Source organism: Amblyraja radiata, chromosome X (assembly GCF_010909765.2).
Source record: "Amblyraja radiata isolate CabotCenter1 chromosome X, sAmbRad1.1.pri, whole genome shotgun sequence".
NCBI classification, from domain to species: Eukaryota; Metazoa; Chordata; class Chondrichthyes; order Rajiformes; family Rajidae; genus Amblyraja; species Amblyraja radiata.
In genome coordinates, this window is record NC_045999.1 from 14,183,418 (window position 1) to 14,202,994 (window position 19,577).

Sequence of the window (19,577 nt, forward strand, 5' to 3'; positions counted from 1 at the left end):
GGGATCTTCATAGGTGTTGCAGGCCCACAATATTTCTAGAATTTTGGTTTAAATTCATATTTTTCAAGAAACTAGAAAAAGTTGAGTACCAAAGAGATGGACAAATCACACAGCATGCTTCCTTTCAACAGGCATCTTACCTTGTACTCTGATGTCTGCAATATTGCGCCTCTCATCACACACAGCAATATTAAATGCATCCATCATGGCTAACAGCTTGAAATCAACTTCCTTTGAGCTTTTCAAAACTGATTAAAAAAAAAGAATTTAGGGTATACAGATGATTACAATATTCCGATGTTTTAATAGCTGCATCTAAAATATACAAGATCATAAAATATATTTCTTTTTGAAAGAAAAGAATTGTTCTATTGTTTACAGACATTTAACTCTAGATTCGGTAGTAGGCAAAATATAAAACCACACAGATAAAGGCATCAAAATAAGTATTCACTGAAGGGACCAATTATTGTTGGCTCCCTCGTAAATACGATATTCTACTGACGATTTTAATTTGCATCAAGACCATTTCGGGAGGGGAGGTACGATCACTCTGGTTGCCTGACAGGGTACGTTAGATCCCAAGACAGAAAGCATCTTGGACAGGAACAAGATTCCTGTGTGAACAAGGGTCTCGACCCCAAACATTGTTTATTCATGTTCTCCAGAGATGCTGCCTGACCCGCTGAGCACTGTGAGTCTTTCGCTCAAGATTCCTGATGTTTCTCCATGGATGTTTCTCCATGCAAACAAATAACTTTTGGGAAAATAAAAGGGTTGTGGAAGTATAATCCACAATAGATTCAGACACAAGCTCCTTTGTCCGAGAAGAGCTTTGGATGTAACTGGTAATTCTTTGAAGTAAGCATAATCAATTAATCAATCACAATAAGGGGTTGGACAGGCTAGATGCAGGAAGATTGCTCCCGATGTTGGGGAAGTCCAGGACAAGGGGTCACAGCTTAAGGATAAGGGGGAAATCCTTTAAAACCGAGATGAGAAGAACTTTTTTCACACAGAGAGTGGTGAATCTCTGGAACTCCCTGCCACAGAGGGTAGTCGAGGCCAGTTCATTGGCTATATTTAAGAGGGAGTTAGATGTGGCCCTTGTGGCTAAGGGGATCAGAGGGTATGGAGAGAAGGCAGGTACGGGATACTGAGTTGGATGATCAGCCATGATCATATTGAATGGCGGTGCAGGCTCGAAGGGCCGAATGGCCTACTCCTGCACCTAATTTCTATGTTTCTATGTTTAATAATACTTTATTAGCCAATTATGTTTTGCAACATACAAGGAATTTCATTTGCCAAGTCAGTCATACAAATAAAAAGCAACGGAACACACAAAATACATTTGAACATAAACATCCACCACAGTGACTCCTCCACATTCCTCACTGTGAAGGAAGGCGAAAAAAAGTTCAATTCTCTTTCCTTCTTTGCTCTCCCGCGGTCGGGGGCCTCGAGCCCTCCGTTGACGGGACAATCTTGACTCCCGTAGCCGGCGGCGTTTGGGCCCTCCGCATCAGGGCGATCAGCTCCTGCATCGGGGGGGGATGTCAGCTCCCCCGCACTGTCGATCGGACCCCGCGTCGGGGCTGGTTGACTTCTCTGTGTCATTGGAGCTCCCGACTAGCCTCTCCCGAGACTACGAGCTCCCGATGTAATGTCCCTGGCAAGGGATCAACTCCGATGTTAAGTCCACACCCCGCAGCGGGGTTCAAGTCAGTCCAAGGAGGCCTCCAGCTCCATCGATGGTAGGCCGCAGAGCGACCGGAGTTCCAATCCGGAAAATAATCGCATCTCCGGTAAGGTAAGCAACTGAAAAAAAGTTTCCCCCACCCCCCACATAAAACAAACCGGAGAACATTTACACAGACTTTTAACACACACTAAAAATAAATAAAAGACGAAAAAACTGACAAGCTGTGAGCGGAGCTGCCAATCGTTCGGTGCCCCTGGTGGTCATCAGACAGACTACTTTTAAAGAGAAGATTTATACAAAATTAGTTCATTCTTAATAATCTGTATATGGGTCTGCAACTTTATTTTCTAGGTTCAGCTCTTCACACAGATTGTTGGGCACCTCAGTTAGCTGAAGACCATACACAAAATGCTAACCACATAAACACATCTGCCCCTCAAAAAGACGCTAACATTAATCCTGATCAGTGGATGATCAATATCAATTCACGATTATCAGGCTCCGAAAATGCCCTGTACCTTTTTTTGCAGCATCTCCTTTTTCCAGCCCCTGATCCTGTAACTTTGTTTCATGGTCCTTCTCAGTAGAGGCTGTGCTTCCAGATGGAATAGCTGTTGTCAGGAAATTGATGGTGGAAAGCAAAGCTTTTGCATGCAACAGGAAATTCAGTGAAGAAACTGCAACCTGGAAATTAAAACAAAAATATGCTGTGTTGCCTCCTTTATCAAATTCCTTTTGTAATTCTTGAACTATTATTCTCGCACTTCAAATATATTCCAGACAATCATTCAAATGAAATTAAAACCATTCCAGTAGAGAATATCTGTTGGATTCTTCTGTTACATTCTTCAGCCTATGGTAAAGTTTATTTCAGTGATAGAGCATGGGAACAGGCCCTTCAGCCCACCAAATTCTCACTGACCATTGATCACCGGTTCATGCTAGTTTTATGTTATTCCACTTTCGCATTAGGGACAATTTGCAGAGGCCAATTAACCTACAAATTCACACACTTTAGTATGTGGGAAGAAACCGGAGTAGCTGGAGGAAACCAAATGGTCACAGGGAGAAAGTGCAAACTCCACAGACAGCACCCAAGGTCTCAATCAAACCCGAGTCTCTGGAGCTGTGAGGCAGCAGTTCTACCATCTGCGCCACCATGCCTTCCCTGTGCAGGAAATGGAATAGACACGATGAGAGATTACCTGAAGAAGGGCCGTCCGTCTGTGTGCGCGTCAATCTTCAAAGCAGCGGTGTAAAATCACAGATAAAAAAGAAGACATGAGAATAGTAAGATTGTGAAGAAACTAGAACTTCCATATGACCTTGATAATATGAGGGAGGGAGCGGTGGGCACGTAATCGCTCATCGTAACTCCTCATAAAATCAAGATCAACCTTCAAACTGGTAAGTTCTCGTTTAATCTTACTATTTTACTTCGGCGTCACGTGAGTTAATACGTGAAGATTTCAAAGCTCTGTGATTTCACGCCGGTTACGAATCCAGGCGTTACACACTGAATGGATTGACCATGGATGCGTGTAGTCCTTAAAGCATTCAGACATAACGTAGTTAAGTAATGACACTGATGCTTTAAAGTGAAAATATATATATTTTTAAATAGTAACCCCTCCCATCCTGGGGGGAAACTATGAAACAGAACTTTAAACGGTACGTGCAAACACCCCCGGTCCGGTTATAGGTTTGTTGTAAAACCGGTGGAACATTCGTTCATTTGCCCATCCTGCAGCCGCTAGGATGTCATCGAGGGGCACGTCCATAGCTCTTGCTGCCGACGTAGATGCAGCCCTGGTGGAGTGAGATTTAAAAATGTCAATGTTCACTCCCGCTTTCGCCATTACATCCTTTAACCATCTGGAGATGGTTTGAGTCGATACCTTATGGTGAGGTATTTTGTGACTGATCAGGACCGATTGCTCAGAGCCTCTGAGGTCCCTCGTGACTCTTAGGTAATGATGTAAGTGTGTTACCACACACAACCGTGGGTCCTCGGGATATGCCAAGAACTCTATCTTGATCCCTGGCACTCCTGTCCTGCTCTGTTTTATCAAGTCCTTGATGACAAAAGTTATATTGTTGACATTGGTGGTCATGTAGTCAAGTCGCAACTTGTGCAGAGTCTGGACTCTTTGTGCTGTTACCAGCGCCATCAGCATGACCACCTTCAGGGTGAGTTTTGATAAGGGTAAGGACATAGCTGGTGCCCATCGTCGAAGTAGAGTAAGCACCACGCTCACATCCCAGATGTCCGTGTACCTTATCCTTAGTGGTGTAGAATTGAATATACCCTTCATAAATCTGGTTATCTATCGACCCGTGCCCTGCCTCCAGCATTAAATAGGAGGATAGCGCGCTTATGGCACTATTTATTGCACTAGAGCCTAATTTATGATCATAGTACAGGGTGGATAGGAACTCTAGTATATCCGTGATCCGAGCTGTATCATATGAAATGTTGGCGGCCTTGCAGAACATTTCCCACTTCTTTATGTGAGAGACGTACTGTTTTTGAGTACTGTCCCTCCAGGCCGCTGTTATCACATCCACAGTCCGTTCGGACAGTCCGAGCCCCTGATATGGCCTTCTCAGAATCTGCAAACCAATAAATTGATTTGGTCATGTAGTGGATGGTTGCTCCCCGTCACTGGGTGCACTAGTAAGTCCCTGCTCTTGGGTACAGCCATTAATGGCTGGGTTATTATTCCCAAGATTCTCGGGAACCAGGCTTGTGTAGGCCAATCTGGCACTACCAATATGCCTGTGGCTTTGTCTTGCTTGATTTTTGGCAAGCATCGGCTGATGAGGCAAAATGGAGGAAATGCATACATGAAAATTCCTCCCCAATTGAGGGAGAAAGCATCTACTGCCACTGCCCCTGGGTCCGGCTCCCAGGACACATATTTGGGTAACTGATGGTTTAATCTGGATGCAAACAGATCAATATCTGGGATGCCATATCGTGTGGTTATTTCGTTAAAAACTGCACGATTCAACATCCATTCCGTGCTGTCATTAAATATCCGTGACCTGGCATCTGCCACCGTGTTGTATCTACCTGGTAGATAGACAGCTGTGACCCAAATATCCCTCTCGATACACCAGTGCCAGATAAGATTTGTCAATCTGTCACAAGATACAGATTTAACACCACCCATGTGATTGACATATGCCATCGCTGTAGTGTTATCCACCTGAAGTTGAACATGCACATGTTGCATGGTGCTGCAAAAAGCCTTGAGCCCATAGCGTGCCCCCAACAATTCTAGGTAATTGATCCCATGTTGTTGAAGAATTGCAGACTCCTGCTCATTCCATCTACCCCCGCAGCTGATGACTGTGTCAGTTGCTCCCCATCCTAAACCGCTTGCACCGGTTTGTAGGACCACCGATGGGGTAACCAGCAAGATTTCCCTTGAGTTATGACATATATTCGTCATCCACCATTGTAATTCAACAATGGCCTCAGCTGGCAATCGCATTGATGTGCCGTATTGACCAGCGTGGAATCTGAGTGCTCGTTCCTTTGCTCGTTGTAAATTTTGATAATGCAAAGGCCCGTAGCGTACTGCTGGAAATGCAGCCACTAATTTGCCAATCACACTCACTGTTTGCCTGATAGATGGCTTATATTTGACTATAAGGTTATTGCAGGCTTTTGTTAGATCTAGTTGTTTGCCCCTGGGCAAAGTCACTAACATGTGAACTGTGTTAATTGTGAACCCTAGATAATCAATAGCCTTGGTAGGTGTCAGTTTTGATTTAACTGGATGGATGAGGAAACCAAGTCTTTCAAACATGGTTTTTGTTGCTATAACTGATGATTCTGCCAATTCTTTGGTGACCCCAAATATGAAAATGTCTTCCAAATATGCCATGACTATGTGATTCTGGAATCGCAGTAAACCCAGAATAGGTTTCAGTAGTTTTGTGAATAGTCTGGGGGCTGAAGTCAGCCCATTTGGCAGTGCCTTGTATTGACAGTACTGACCCATCCAGTTAAATTTCAAATATCTCCTGTGCTCTTTGTGAATAGACACCAAATAGTATGCATCTTTAAGGTTGATGCATGCCATATAACCATTTTTGGAAACCAACTGCATTGCTGTTCCAAAGTTATCCAATTTGAAGTGTTTATATTGCACATGTGTATTGAGTTCCGTAAGATCTAGTATGATACGACACCCTCCATCTTTTTTCTCTTTTGAGAAAATATTGGATATAAATTGGTGAGGTTCTGGATGTGACTTCTCAATGACATTTTTGTCAGATAATGTTTGAATTTCTGCTTGTATATCCAAAGTTTCTTGTTGTGAGAAAACATATGTGCGATTTGGTGAATATTGTGTGGGTGGTAATGAATCCAAATTGAACTCAATTTTGAACCATTGTCTACCGTGCAGTATAAACGGATCCGTTGTGACCCAACACCATTCATTCAAGAAATATTTCAACCTTCCCCCCACTGGTACGTGAGGCCTACCTAAGGTGTTCCCCAAGGAACTAGGTTGACTTACCTCCGATGTTACTGGCGGTATGGCGCTGGTTTCCGCTCGTGAGGCTTGGAGGGTTGAGCTGGTGGTTGCCCTTTGCACATTCTCGCTGTGGGCCGGCTGGGGCCTACCCCTAAAAAAGACCTTGATGCCTCTTGTGTAGGTTTTCCACCAGTGCCGGGGCCCCTAGGCGTGTATCGCCTGGAGCTATAAGGGTGCATCCTTTGCGATTAACCTTTTTGTGTGGTCTGGCCTTTAGTTATAAGGTGGACGATCTTTGCCTCATCGTCCAGATCCCGTACCTGCCTTGGCAGATCTTCGCTAAATAGAAATTTGGCTGGCTGGACATTGCTGGCCTTACATAGCACAGCAAAGTTTGAATTAATTGCCGGTCTTATTGCGTTTTTACGCAGGCAATTAATTTCAAAATGGGCATTACAGAGTAATGCCATGATGTCTTGGTCTCTGTCGCTGAGTAGTCCTCCATCTACTCTTCTTGCGAATAACGTGATGCCAGAAGCCACTAATTTGAGGACTCTCTGGAGTTTCATCTCCTGTGTTCTGACTCCTGGTCCAATCTGTCCCCAGGTGGCGTGGTTCACAGCTTGAACGTTGAGGGAGGCACAGTTTGCAGGAGGGGGGTACCTGTTCATGGTTTCCTCCATGGCCAGTTCTTTCAACTGGTGAGCTGCCACGTAATTTATGTTACTGGCCAGGTCTTCGTCCAGGGGTGCACCCAATGGCGTCGTTATAGCAAACCTGGATGATTGTAGCGGTACTCCCGCTCCGCGTCCCTGGGAATGCTCCCCCGCTGTGCTCCCGTATTCAGAGTCAGGGTACTGTTGTCCATAATGTACTTCCACCTTCTCCGGGGAAGACATATTGCTGCCCCATGTATGAGGCTGCTGGCACGGCCTCCTGTGGAGACCCGTGCTGATACTGCTCCCTCCTACGGAGCAGATCATTGTGGAGCAACTTCTCCATGAGTTGCTCCATATGGGAAATTCGCCCACGGAGGCTTTCCGATGATGGAGGGTATCCCTCCTCCCCTGACTCATCTGAGTCAATGGGTCTGGCAGACTTGTGTGTGACCTTGCGTCCTGCCACGGTGCTTTGCTCATGCACCAGGTCTGCTCCTGCCGGCTCTGCTGCCGGCGGCAATGTCGGTGAAACAGACAGTCGCCCGCTACCCGGATTACCACCGTCTTCGGTAGCCGACTTCCCCGCAGACCGTCTCTTCACCTTCGACATGCTGGGTCCACTCCTGAAAATACAAATATTTTCTGAACCCGCAAAAGACCGCAGAGTAGTTTTAAAAACTTACCTGATGTTTTTTAAACCTAACCGCTGGGAGGACGCAGCGCCCCTGCCAGTCGGACGTTGCGCGTAGCTTTCAGACGTAATGATGCGCACGCAGACGGACGGCCCTTCTTCACGTAGTCACTCACGTGACTCCGAAGTAAAATGAAGTCTGGAGCCTTGCAAATCTGCCATGGTAACTATTATTACACCTTCCATCTGTAATAGTGGACTGGTGCCAACATTGTAGCTGCACTGTAACAGCTTTGTGAGAGCCACATCTAGCTTCAGAGCCTAAAGCTTCTGGCACTCAAGACAAATGTTGTCTGTGATCACACAGCTTCAGCATTATATGGTCGGCTCCACCAGTATTGAAAACAATACTGGAGCTGGTCTTGGAGCTTTCTACTACAGATAGCTGTTTAAATTTGCTATCACCATGCATGACATGAATATAACTGATCATTCGTTGTGAGTTTGCTGAGTTCAGTTAAAGTCCATACTAATCACAAACAAAGCTGTAAAAAAAAGTTTGGATTGTTGTAAAAACCTCTAGTTCACTGATATTCCTCACAGATGGAAGTCTCCCATCCTTCAGAAGCCAGTCTGGTTTCGATGTAGCTCCAGACCCACCACTTGTGCTAATTCCTCTGAAATGCTTACCAGTAGAACACGGTAGTTAAAAAAGGCCATATCCAAAAATTACAGCTGAAGGAATCTCCCCTCAAAAAATTGTAAAATCTTCAATCATTAATGCACAATCTATGTCATCCAAGTCTGGAAGGAGGTGCTGTAATTGGACATCTTCAAGAAAGGAGACAAGTCCTACTGTGGTGAGCACAGAGAGATCTTCCTGCTATCTGAAACAGGGCAACTAATCACGAGAATCCTCCTCATCTACCCCCTACTGGTGGATAAAGAGCTGATCTCCAACTGGGAGCATGGATTCCATCTATCAAGGCATATTGACCAGGACTTTCACAACCAGGACCTTTACAACATTATATCTCTAATAAAATATGCAAGAAGCAGCATCATCACAATACATCACCTTCTTTGACTTCACTGAAGGCTTTAACACCATTAATCACAACACTCTTCTCAATTTCAGCTTCCCACAGAAACTAGTCTCCATCTGCTCCATGACAGCACGCAGGCTGATACTGGGGAGTCTACAACAGAACCCGTCTCTGTGAAGAAGGGTCTCGACCCGAAACATCACCCATTCCTCTCCAGAGATACTGCCTGAGTTACTCCAGCGTTTTGTGTCTCTCTTCCGTGTAAACCAGCATCTGCAGTTCCTTCCTACACAGTCTCTGACCCAATGCGGGCCGACAGATGGCACAATGGGCTAAGTGTTTGGCTGGCAACCGGAAGGTAGCTGGTTCGAATCCCGCTTGGAGTGCATACTGTCGTTGTGTCCTTGGGCAAGACACTTCACCCACCTTTGGCCTGTGTGTGTCCTTGGGCAAGACACTTCACCCACCTTTGCCTGTGTGTGTGAATGTAATTATGTGAAGCACTTTGGGGTCAATGCAAGTTGACTAAAAATGTGCTATATAAATAAAGAAATTTAAATTTAATTTAATGCTTTTCTCAAACTTGCTGGCTGCAATGTTGCACTTCACCGCCAACTAAATCCACCATTCACAGGATGTTACCAGGACTGGAGGGCTTGAGTTATAAAGGGAGACATGGAGGAGACCATCTTGGTCAATGATGGGGCAACCAACTCCGTCTTCATAAGTGAGCCAACAAGTTTCTCTTCCCAACAGCATTTGACATAAAAAGCACTGATTCTCGAGCTGATGGAATGCAGGTAGTGCTCATCAAGAGATTTGCCTATTTATGATTTGTCACTATCCTACAGCCAACTTCTGATGGGTGACCAACATGATACAATGATTAATACGCTGCAGAACAACAGTAGGAAGTGTGCACAGCCTTTGAGACAGAGTGAGGACTTTGAAGATTACACACTATCACACCATCTTCCCCTTTGGCTGATTTTCCCTAATGGGGGAACTAAATAAAATAAGGGATCTTTGTGAATGAGTACCACTAGGCATGATTCTTTAACAACTGCTGTTTGTGAAACAACTTTTTCCTACTTTGGCTGAGGAAGTTCACCATGTCCCCAACAACTCTCACCAACTTCTATAGATGCGCCGTAGAATGCATTTTATCCGCATGCATCACAGCATGGTTTGGGAACAGCTGCATCCAAGACCGCAAGAAATTGCAGAAAATTGTGGACGCAGCCCAGACCATCAGCCAAACCAACCTCCTTTTCAATGACTCCATTTACACGTCATGCTGCCTCAGCAAGGCCAGCAGGGCCGGATTTACCTATAAACTAGACAAGCTTAAGCTTAGGGCCTCGAGGTCTAGGAGGGCCTCCGGCCAAGGCATGACACCTACCATTCAACTCTGGGCAGGCCCCCCTCTCTATCTCTCTCTCACCATCTCCCCCCCGCTATCCGTGTCCGGGCCGCCGGGCTCCGCTCGCTCCTCATCCGCCGGCACGGCAGGCCGCCCTGCGCATGCGCGTTGCTGCGGCCAGCACATCATCGGCCGCCCTGCGCATGCGCGTTGCTGCGGCCAGCACATCATCGGCCGCCCTGCGCATGCGCACTGCAACGGCAACTGGTCGGCGCTGGGCACTTTCTCCCTCGCTTTGAATTGTGGGAGATTTGACCGCCATGGCTGTCCAGTCGCTGCCTCGCCGCCAGCGCTGAAAACCAACGCGGAGCGGGCCTCACAAGTGGAACAGCTTAGGGCCTCTCTTCATCTAAATCCGGCCCTGAAGGCCAGCAGCATTATCAAGAACGAGTTGCACCCTGGCCACTCCCTCTTCTTCCCTCTCCAGTCCTAGCTTCTGCAGCTTATTCCACAAGAGCCTACATCCACAGCTGGTTTCATAGCATCCAGCAGTTACTCCAGCATTTTGTGTCTATCTTCTGTGTTAAGCAGCATCTGCCATTCCTTCCTACACATTCTCTTATGATGGGGGAAAGGGAGGGGTGGTCAGGAGAGAAAATCAAACGAAACACACCAGGCTGGAGCTCACTAAATATAAAGCAGGGGCTTTCAAAAACTGAGCTCATGCTACAAAGACACTCTACATACAAATTAATTAATTCCCTGTCCATTTATACTGTGCCAAGCAGCACACAATTACAAAACATGAAACTGAATTTTGAACAACTTAATTTACAAATTGAAACTAGTTGATTTTAGGAAATAGGGAACAAAAGGGCGCACCAAATGATAGCATTTAAAAAAAACAGTACAAAATTCTTAAATCATCTTTAATATATCCCATTGTCATACGATTCTTCAGTAGATTCAAAGGACATATATCATCAAAAAATTGTTTCATCCTGAATTCAGCATTGATGTACTTTTCTAACGGGTACTTTAGTTTTTAGTTTAGTTTAGAGATACAGTGCGGAAACAGGCCCTATGACTCACTGAGTCCGCACAGACCAGCGATCCCTGCAAATTAACACTATCCTACACACTCTAGGGACAATTTTTACATTTACCAAGCCAATTTACCTACAAACGTGTACATCTTTGGAGTGTGAGAGGAAGCCGAAGATCTCAGAGAAAGCCCACGCAGATCATGGAGTGAGCGTACAAACTCCGTACAGACAGCACCCATAGTCGGGATCAAACCCGGGTCCCCGGCGCTGCAAGCTCAGCAACTCTACCGCTGTACCACCGTGCCGCCTCTCATGTTCTTTTTTTTAGAAAACACAATAAAAACCTGCAACAACCAGGTTCAGGAATAGCTACTTCCCCACAGCCATCAGGCTATTAAACCTGACTTGGACAAAACTCTGATTATTAATAAACCATTTTCTGTTATTTGCACTTTATCAGTTTATTTATTCATGTGTGTATATATTTATATCATGGTATATGGACAGACTTATCTGTTTTGTAGTAAATGCCTACTATGTTCTGTGTGCTGAAGCAAAGCAAGAATTTCATTGTCCTATACAGGGACACATGACAATAAACTCACTTGAACTTGAACTTGAAAATTGCTTACCAATGCCAACTTAATGTTCTTCATTCAGCGACTGAAATATCTTCCAGATGCTTGCAAGTTAACTTCAAACTCTTTTGAAGTTACTTTGGAAACAGTTGAAAGTGTTGGCATGTGAAGATCATAAAGACTTACCGTGAGCGTCTGTTCAGTGGTGTCCTTATTCTTTTTAAAATGTGGGCTATTTTTATCAATCTGCAACAATACATTTTGATTATTTAGCTTTACTTCATGTCAGATATAAATTATCAGCAAATTCTGTTTAACGATATGATACAACTTTATTCATCCCGAGGGAGATTGGATTGCCAACAGTCCTAACACACAAGTACACGAAAACTTGAAATTAAAATTTAATTAAAAGTGAAAAAGTGAAAATGGAAAAAAAAGAAAAAGACTTTTGTCTGGCTGCCGTGTGCACAGCGCCTTAACCAGAACCAACGAACAAACAAACAAACGCAGGCTTATCCCCTGGGCAGAGGGTTCTAAAACTAGAGTGCCCCCCCCCACACCAGGTCCCCCTTCGTTCTCCCACCATCTCTCAAGGCAGTGCCCCTACTACAATGGTCCTCCATTGTTCATTACGGCAGCCCCCCCACGCCGGGTCCCAATTGTCTTCCCCTCCCTGCCTCCCCCCTCACCTCACACTCATCGACCGCTGATCGCGCGTTATTAACATTGCTAAGACCTGCAGTTATCGCCCAATCACCAACAAAAATGAACTTAATTACAATTACGTTATTTCAAAGAGAAGCAAAAGATCAGCTGTCTTGGTCTGGACAGTTACAAATGAACTTTAAGGCTGGTAAGTATGAGGTGGTATGAAGAACAAGTACTTTGTGAGAATATTAAAGGTAGGACACATGCAATGACACACAGCTGGACAAACTTGGATTGTTTTCTCTGGAATGCCAGAGGTTGAAGGGAGACCTGATAGAAGAATATAAAATTAGATAGTAGTCAGAACCTTTTTTTCCCCAGAGTGGAACTGTCAAAGACTATAAACTGTACCACATACAGTTCTGGTTGCCACATTATAGAAAGGATGTGTTTGCATGGAGGCGGACAGAGGAGATTCACCGCAATGTTGCCTGGGAGGGATAATTTCAGCTACGAGGAGATCAGACTAATATGGTTTGTATTCCTTGATGTGAAGGTGTCTAAGGAGAGACCTAACTGAAATGTAGGAAATTCCGAGTGGCAACAAACTGATCCCATGACAAAAGAGTCTGAAAAAGGAAGGATCTGTTTATCAGCTGTACGACTCCATAACTTCTGGTTTAGTGGCCAAAATCAACGTCGCTAATTGCTTCGACAATATCTAAAAATACTTGCAAGTGAATGAGACCTCTAATTTATCCCAAAGATACATTTAATGGAAGATTATTAACCAACCTTAATGTATTCCACTTTCAGAAGATCCGAACCAATGGGATCTACGCAACTGATCAAATGAAGCTTCTGATCTGAGGAACACAAACCCATCACGTACAACTTTAATGTGTCCTCCTTTAATAGACCACAATTTAAAATATTACAATAAGGTAAAGGCAATCGAGAAATCTCAACGCAAGATAATTCCACTGCGTCTTAGGTAAAATTAAAAATTACAGTAGTTCTTAATAAGCCAATTTTCAAAAAATTATTACAGATGCAACATGGAAACCGGCATTTCAGTCCATCAAGATCATGACCATAGATCAATCGTTCACACTAGTTTGATGTTATGCCATGTTCCCGTCCACTCCCTACACATCAGAGGCAATGTACAGAGGCAATTGACCGACAAACTTGCACGTCTTTGGGACGTGGGAAGAAACCAGGGCACCAAGGAGATGGTCACCAATCCCTCTCACTGCACTTGTGGCGTGACCACCTCACTAAATATACTATTTGCAACATATCCCACATCCTCACTGCTCCATAGCATATTCAGTCACAACTCCAACTGTTTTACAGTTTGCCCGGACATTTAGCGGGACAAGCTAAATCACCAAAGATATGGGCAGTGTAGTAAGGAACTACAGACGTTGGTCTAAACCGAAGATAGACACAAAAAGCTGGAGTAACTCAGTGGGTCCGGCAGCATCTCTGGAGAAAAGGAGTGGGTGACTTTTCGGGTTGAGACACTTCTTCAGACTGAGAGTCAGGGGAAAGGGAAACAAGAGATATAGACGGTGATGTAGAGAGATATAGAACAAATTAATGAAAGATATGCAAAAAAATAACAATAATAAAGGAAACAGGCCATTATTAGCTGTGGTCTAGGTGAGAACAAGTACAGACAAAGACTCAACAAGGTGACTTTGAAGCTGGTATGACTTGGATGGAGGAGGGATGGAGAGAGAGGGAATGGAAGTTGGAGAAATCAATATTCATACCACTGGGTGGTAATCTGGGTTGTAAGATATTGGATATATCCCTGATGTCGCACTTCCTGCATGAGCAACATACAACTACCATAGTCTTTATCCCACTCAAAGACAAAAAAAAAGAGGTAGAGAAAAGATAGAGCAAAGGGAAAACATGACACAGTCTTCAAAGGGCACTTTGTGAAATGGATGAACGCTTTCTTTATTCCTCAATGTTTTGTCCTCTGGCAGTGCAGTTCTGATGCACGAGTCAAAATAAAAAGAGGGCGATATGACAGTCAGAATTTCTTTCCCCTTGATCTTCAACATAAAGCCAGACCACAATCTTCATTTAGAACCAAACCTTGACAATCAATTAAGACAAAAATAGAAATCAGCAACGTGAATAATTGATACCTATGGTTAGTGCTAGCATGACCATTTACAAATATTTTAAGAGGCTAAGTACTTACCAGGAACTTCACAGTAATCACAATTGATTTTTTTCAGATATGATGTGGACGTTAAGTCAAATGTTCTCATGTTCACTTCTGTACCCAGCTGCGACACGCTGAAAACAAGCAGGGGCTTCTCCTGGTTGTCTTGCCGTGAAAGTTCAATGACAACCTAGCAACAAGATACCAAAGGAGTGCCCATTACTGAATGTCTGTAACACAAATCACTCACTCGCTAACTCAGGTGCACTCTTCTCAGAGTATCTTGAGCAACACATGGAGATCGCAAAGTTAAGTCATTTAAAATCAAAGAACCGCAAATGCTGGAGATCTGAAATAAAAGCAAAAAGCATTCAAGGTACTCAGCAGGTTCAGATAGCGTCTTATAACAGAAAGAGTTCACATTTCAGGACCATGACATTTCATCAGAGGTTGAAAAGCAAGAAAACAAACTGTGTCCTGCATCTCGGTGTTGAATTGATTCGAGTTATAAAAACAGCACGGAAACAAACCCTTCTGCCCACTGAGGCCACACCAACCAGCAATCACCCATTCACACCAGTTCGGTGTTATGTGCAACTTAAAGAGTCCAATTCATGAAATACATGAAACATGAAATTAAAGTGACGAGTGGAAAGGCTTGGGGGATGGGCAAAGATTGGGAAGGGGGAGGGGAGTCAGTCTCAGTCTCAGTCTACCCCACTACAGAAGTGGGGTGGGGAGATGTAAAGTTTGATAGCCACAGGGAACCCACATATTTTTGGATGTGGGAGCTAACTCACTGAGGAAACCCATGAGATAACATGTAAACTCCATGCAGACAGCACCCAAGGTCAGGATCGAACCCAGATCTCTAGAGCTGTGAGGCGGTAACTTTACCCACTGCACGGCCCTGCATGTTCCAGTGTGGCCTTTTGGTTTGATTTTTCCATCTTCTCTAACTGCACTGATTCACCTACCAACCTGCTGGCATTGAAATCTAGACAACCTCGTCCTTGTTCCTGCACAGACCCTCTGTCTTTGTTCCTCCAATACTCTCCCTCTCAGCAGCACATCTGTTTTCTCACTTTACATGTTCAGGTAAGGCTTTGCTGACCTGAAACATTAACTGCCTGACCTGCCAATTCTTATAATAATTTTATGTTTTAATTTGCAAAGTTATTGCCATAATTTTAGTTCAGTTTATTGTTACGTGTACAGAGGTACAGTGAAAAGGTTTCCGTGCTGTAATTGTTATATGGTTATATGGTTTTGTTGCGTGCTAACCAGTTCACAGAAAGCCTGTACATCAAATGGCCATGATTCTCACGCACAAGGCTATGGTCAGGTTCTTTCAATATTAGTACTTTTGTTACAACCTACAAGCCTGGCAGTCAACAACACAATAAGATAAGACTTAATGTAGAGAAATCAAACTGTCACTGATAAGATCCTAATATGGATTAGAGTGTTTCAAAACAGGGAGAGTTTTCATTTTAGTATTAGATATACAGTACAGAATATACATACCCTTTGGCCCACTGAGTCCACACCGACCAGCAATCCCGCACATTAGCACTATCCTATACACACAAGGGACAACTGACATTTATACCAATCCAATTAATCTACAAATGTGCAGGAAGGAACTGCAGATGCTGGTTATCACCAAAGATAGACACAAAATGCTGGAGTAACTCAGTGGGACGGGTAACATCTCTGGATAGAAGGAATGGGAGACGCTTCGGGTCGAGAACCTTCTTCAGATAGAATTAACCTCCAAATCTGTACGTCTTTAGAGTGTGGGAGGAAACTAAAGATCTCGGAGAAAAACCCCGCAGTCACGGGGAGAATGTACAAACTCCATACAAACAGCATCGGTAGTAGGGATTGAACCCAGGCCTCTGGCACTGTGAGGCAGCAACTCATTGTGTGCAGGTTTGGTCTCTTAATTTGAGGAAAGACATTCTTGCTATTGAGGGAGTGCAGCGTGGGTTCACCAGGTTAATTCCCGGGATGACGGGGCTGACATACGATGAACAAACAGATCGATTGGACTTGTATTTAGAAGGATGAGAGGGTATCTTATAGAAATATATAATATTATTAAGGGATTGGAGAGGCTAGATGCATGACAAATGTTCCCGATGTTGGGGGAGTCCAGAACCAAGGGTCACAGTTTAGGAATAAGGGGTAGGCCATTTCACCGTCAGAGTTGTCAATCTGTCGAATTCTCTGCCATAGAAGGCAGTGGAGAGCAATTCACTGGATATCTTCTGGAGAGAGTTAGATATAACTCTCAGGGCTAATGGAATCAAGGGATATGGAGAGAAAGCGGGAACGGGGTACTGATTTTGGATAATCAACCATGATCATATTGAATGGCGGTGCTGGCTCAAAGGGCCGAATGGCCTACTCCTGCACCTATTTTTGATGTTTCTATGTTTCTAACTCTACCGCTGCGCCACCGTGCGATATTGGATACATTTGGATAGTTTTCTCTGGAATGTCGGTGGCTGAGGGGAGACGATAAAAGTATGTAATATTAAGAGAGACAATGATAGGGTAAGAAAGCCAGAACCTTTTTCCCTGGGTGGAAATGTCTAATACTAGAGGGCATAGCAATAAAGTGAGAGGGGGAAAGTTTAATGGAGCTGTGTGGGGAAAGTTTTATTTACACAGAGAGTGGTGGGGGTCTGGAACACTTTGTCGGGGTGGTAGTTGAGGAAGATATGATAGTGGCATTTAAGAGCCTATTTAATAGGCACATGGAAGTACAGGGATATGGATCATATACAGGCAGATGAGATCAGTTTAACCAGGCATAATGCATGCCGCAAACATTGTGGGCTGAAGGGCCCCTTCCTCTGCTGTACTGTTCTAAAGATAGACACAAAAAGCTGGAGTAACTCAGCGTGACAGGCAGCATCTCTGGAGAGAAGGAATGGGTGACATTTCGGGTCAAGACCCTTCTTCAGACTGGTTAGGGTTAAGGGAAACGAGAGATATACTATAGACGGTGATATGGAGAAATATAGAACAATGAATGAAAGATATACAAAAAAGGAAACAGGCCATTGTAAGCTGTTTGCAGGGTGAAAATGAGAAGATGGTGCAACATGGGTGGGGGAGGGATAGAGAGAGTGCCAGAGCTACCTGAAGTGAGAGAAATCAATATTCATACCACTGGGCTGTAAGCTGCCCAAGCAAAATATGAGATGCTGTTCCTCCACTTTGCGTTTAGCCTCACTGTGACAATGGAGGAGACCGAGGACAGAAAGGTCAGTGTGGGAATAAGAAGGAGAATTAAAGTGTCCAGCAACTGGTCGCCCAGTCTGTGTTTGGTCGCGGAATTTCCGCCACCTCCAACGGGATCCCACCACTAGCCACATTTTCCCATCTCCACCCCTTTCAACTTTCCGCAGAGACCGTTCCCTCCGCAACTCCCTGGTTAACTCATCCCTTCCCACACAATCCACCCCCACCCCAGGTACCTTCCCCAGTAACCAGAAAAGATGCAACACCTGTCGCTACACCTCCTCCCTCGACTCTGTCCAGGGACCCCGACAGTCCTTTCAGGTTAGGCAGAGGTTCACTTGCACCTCCTCCAACCTCATCTACTGTATCCGGTGTTCAAGATGTGGACTCTTATACATCGGCGAGTCCAAATGCAGACTAGGCGGTCGTTTCGCAGAACACCTTCGCTCAGCCCGCGTGAACCAACCTGATCTCCCGGTTGCTGGACACTTTAATTCTCCTTCCTATTCCCACACAGACCTTTCTGTCCTCTGTCTCCCCCATTGTCAGTGAGGCTAAACGCAAATTGGAGGAACAGCATCTCATATTTTGCTTGGGCAGTTTACAGCCCAGTGGTATGAATATTGATTCCTCTCACTTCAGCCCATTCAGTCCAGCATTCCCTCTCTCTCTATCTCTCCCCCACCCAAGGTAAACTAGTTTCTCATTTTCACCCAACAAACAGCTTACAATGGCCTATTTCCTTCATCATCGTTACTTTTTTGCATATCTTTCATTCATTGTTCTTTATCTCTTCACATCAACGTCTATATCTCTCGTTTACCTTATCCCTAACCAGTCTGAAGAAGGGGCTCGACCCGAAACATCACCCATTCCTTCTCTCCAGAGATGCTGCCTGTCCCGCTGAGTTACTCCAGCTTTTTGTGTCTATCTTTGGTTTAAACCGGCATCTGTGGTTCCTTCTTACACAGTCTGTTCTATGTTCTATATGGGATTAGCATGGATGGACAAAAAGGCTGGCAATGTCAGGGTGGTCGAATGGCCTGTGGCTGTGCTGTACAAATCTAAGACTCAGACAAAACCAGTCCAAACTCTAAATCCATCATAATGAAAAAATACATGTTTTCCAAAAGGAGAATTATTGATAAAGAATACAAACCAATAGGGAACATATTAAAATTATTTCTACCTCCTTAACTTCAAACTTCAGCTGGAGATCTGTGAGCTCCTCGCTTGAAGTTTCGTTGTCTTCTTGCTGGGCTTCATCAGCCACTGCAGCTGGACTTGGCACGACAGCCCCTTCCCTTGCATCACTGAATTCCTCTTCAGATCCAAGTGAACCTAAGGAATACCAAGTCAACAGGATACTGCAAATGTATTGAACTGGCTTCCTTTCGTTGACATTATACAGCGTGTATTATTGATGCTGTCTCAAATTTGGCAAAATACAAAATACAAATACATGGCACATACAATTGCCTGCTGCAGGGATAGAACCGGCAAAGCACTCGCTGGATCTATTCCTGTACCCCAACCAATATTAAGTCAAGTCAATCGGCGGGCCAGGACCCTCCCAGCAAACCGGCCCAACTTGCCCACCACAGATCGATGATGGAGGAGGTTTCGTCTGCTGCAGAACGATAATGGAGGCCTGGTATGGGGAGAAGGCAGGAACGGGGGTACTGATTGGAGATGATCAGCCATGATCACATTGAATGGAGTTGCTGGCCCGAAGGGCTGAGTAGCCTACTCCTGCACCAATTGTCTATTGTCTATTGGTAGGCCAGGCTCAAACACCGCTCTCTAAATCAGCCCCAGAAACAGGAAAAGATCAGTGCCAGTGAGGGGGCTGGGATCTTCCACCGTGACTGCACCTCACACCCACTTCTCTACATTTCATCAAGGAGGCCAAGCTGAGGAACAGCAAGCCCACAGCTGAGCAGGGCTCCACCATGTGGGAAA

At 44.6% G+C, this 19,577-nt stretch overlaps 1 protein-coding gene across 3 annotated transcripts in view; it reads right to left on the minus strand.

Moving 5' to 3' along the window:
- The window catches only part of vps13c (vacuolar protein sorting 13 homolog C), a 294,729-nt gene that overhangs the window by 185,186 nt on the left and 89,966 nt on the right, over window positions 1–19,577 (minus strand). For all 3 annotated transcript variants that reach the window (XM_033014961.1, XM_033014960.1, XM_033014962.1), the window contains 6 exons: window positions 18,805–18,956; window positions 14,397–14,550; window positions 12,968–13,038; window positions 11,708–11,767; window positions 2,224–2,389; window positions 141–248 (listed from right to left, as the gene is read on the minus strand). In XM_033014961.1, the coding sequence (XP_032870852.1) occupies window positions 141–248; window positions 2,224–2,389; window positions 11,708–11,767; window positions 12,968–13,038; window positions 14,397–14,550; window positions 18,805–18,956 (711 nt within the window). The remainder of the gene's footprint in view (window positions 1–140; window positions 249–2,223; window positions 2,390–11,707; window positions 11,768–12,967; window positions 13,039–14,396; window positions 14,551–18,804; window positions 18,957–19,577) is intronic.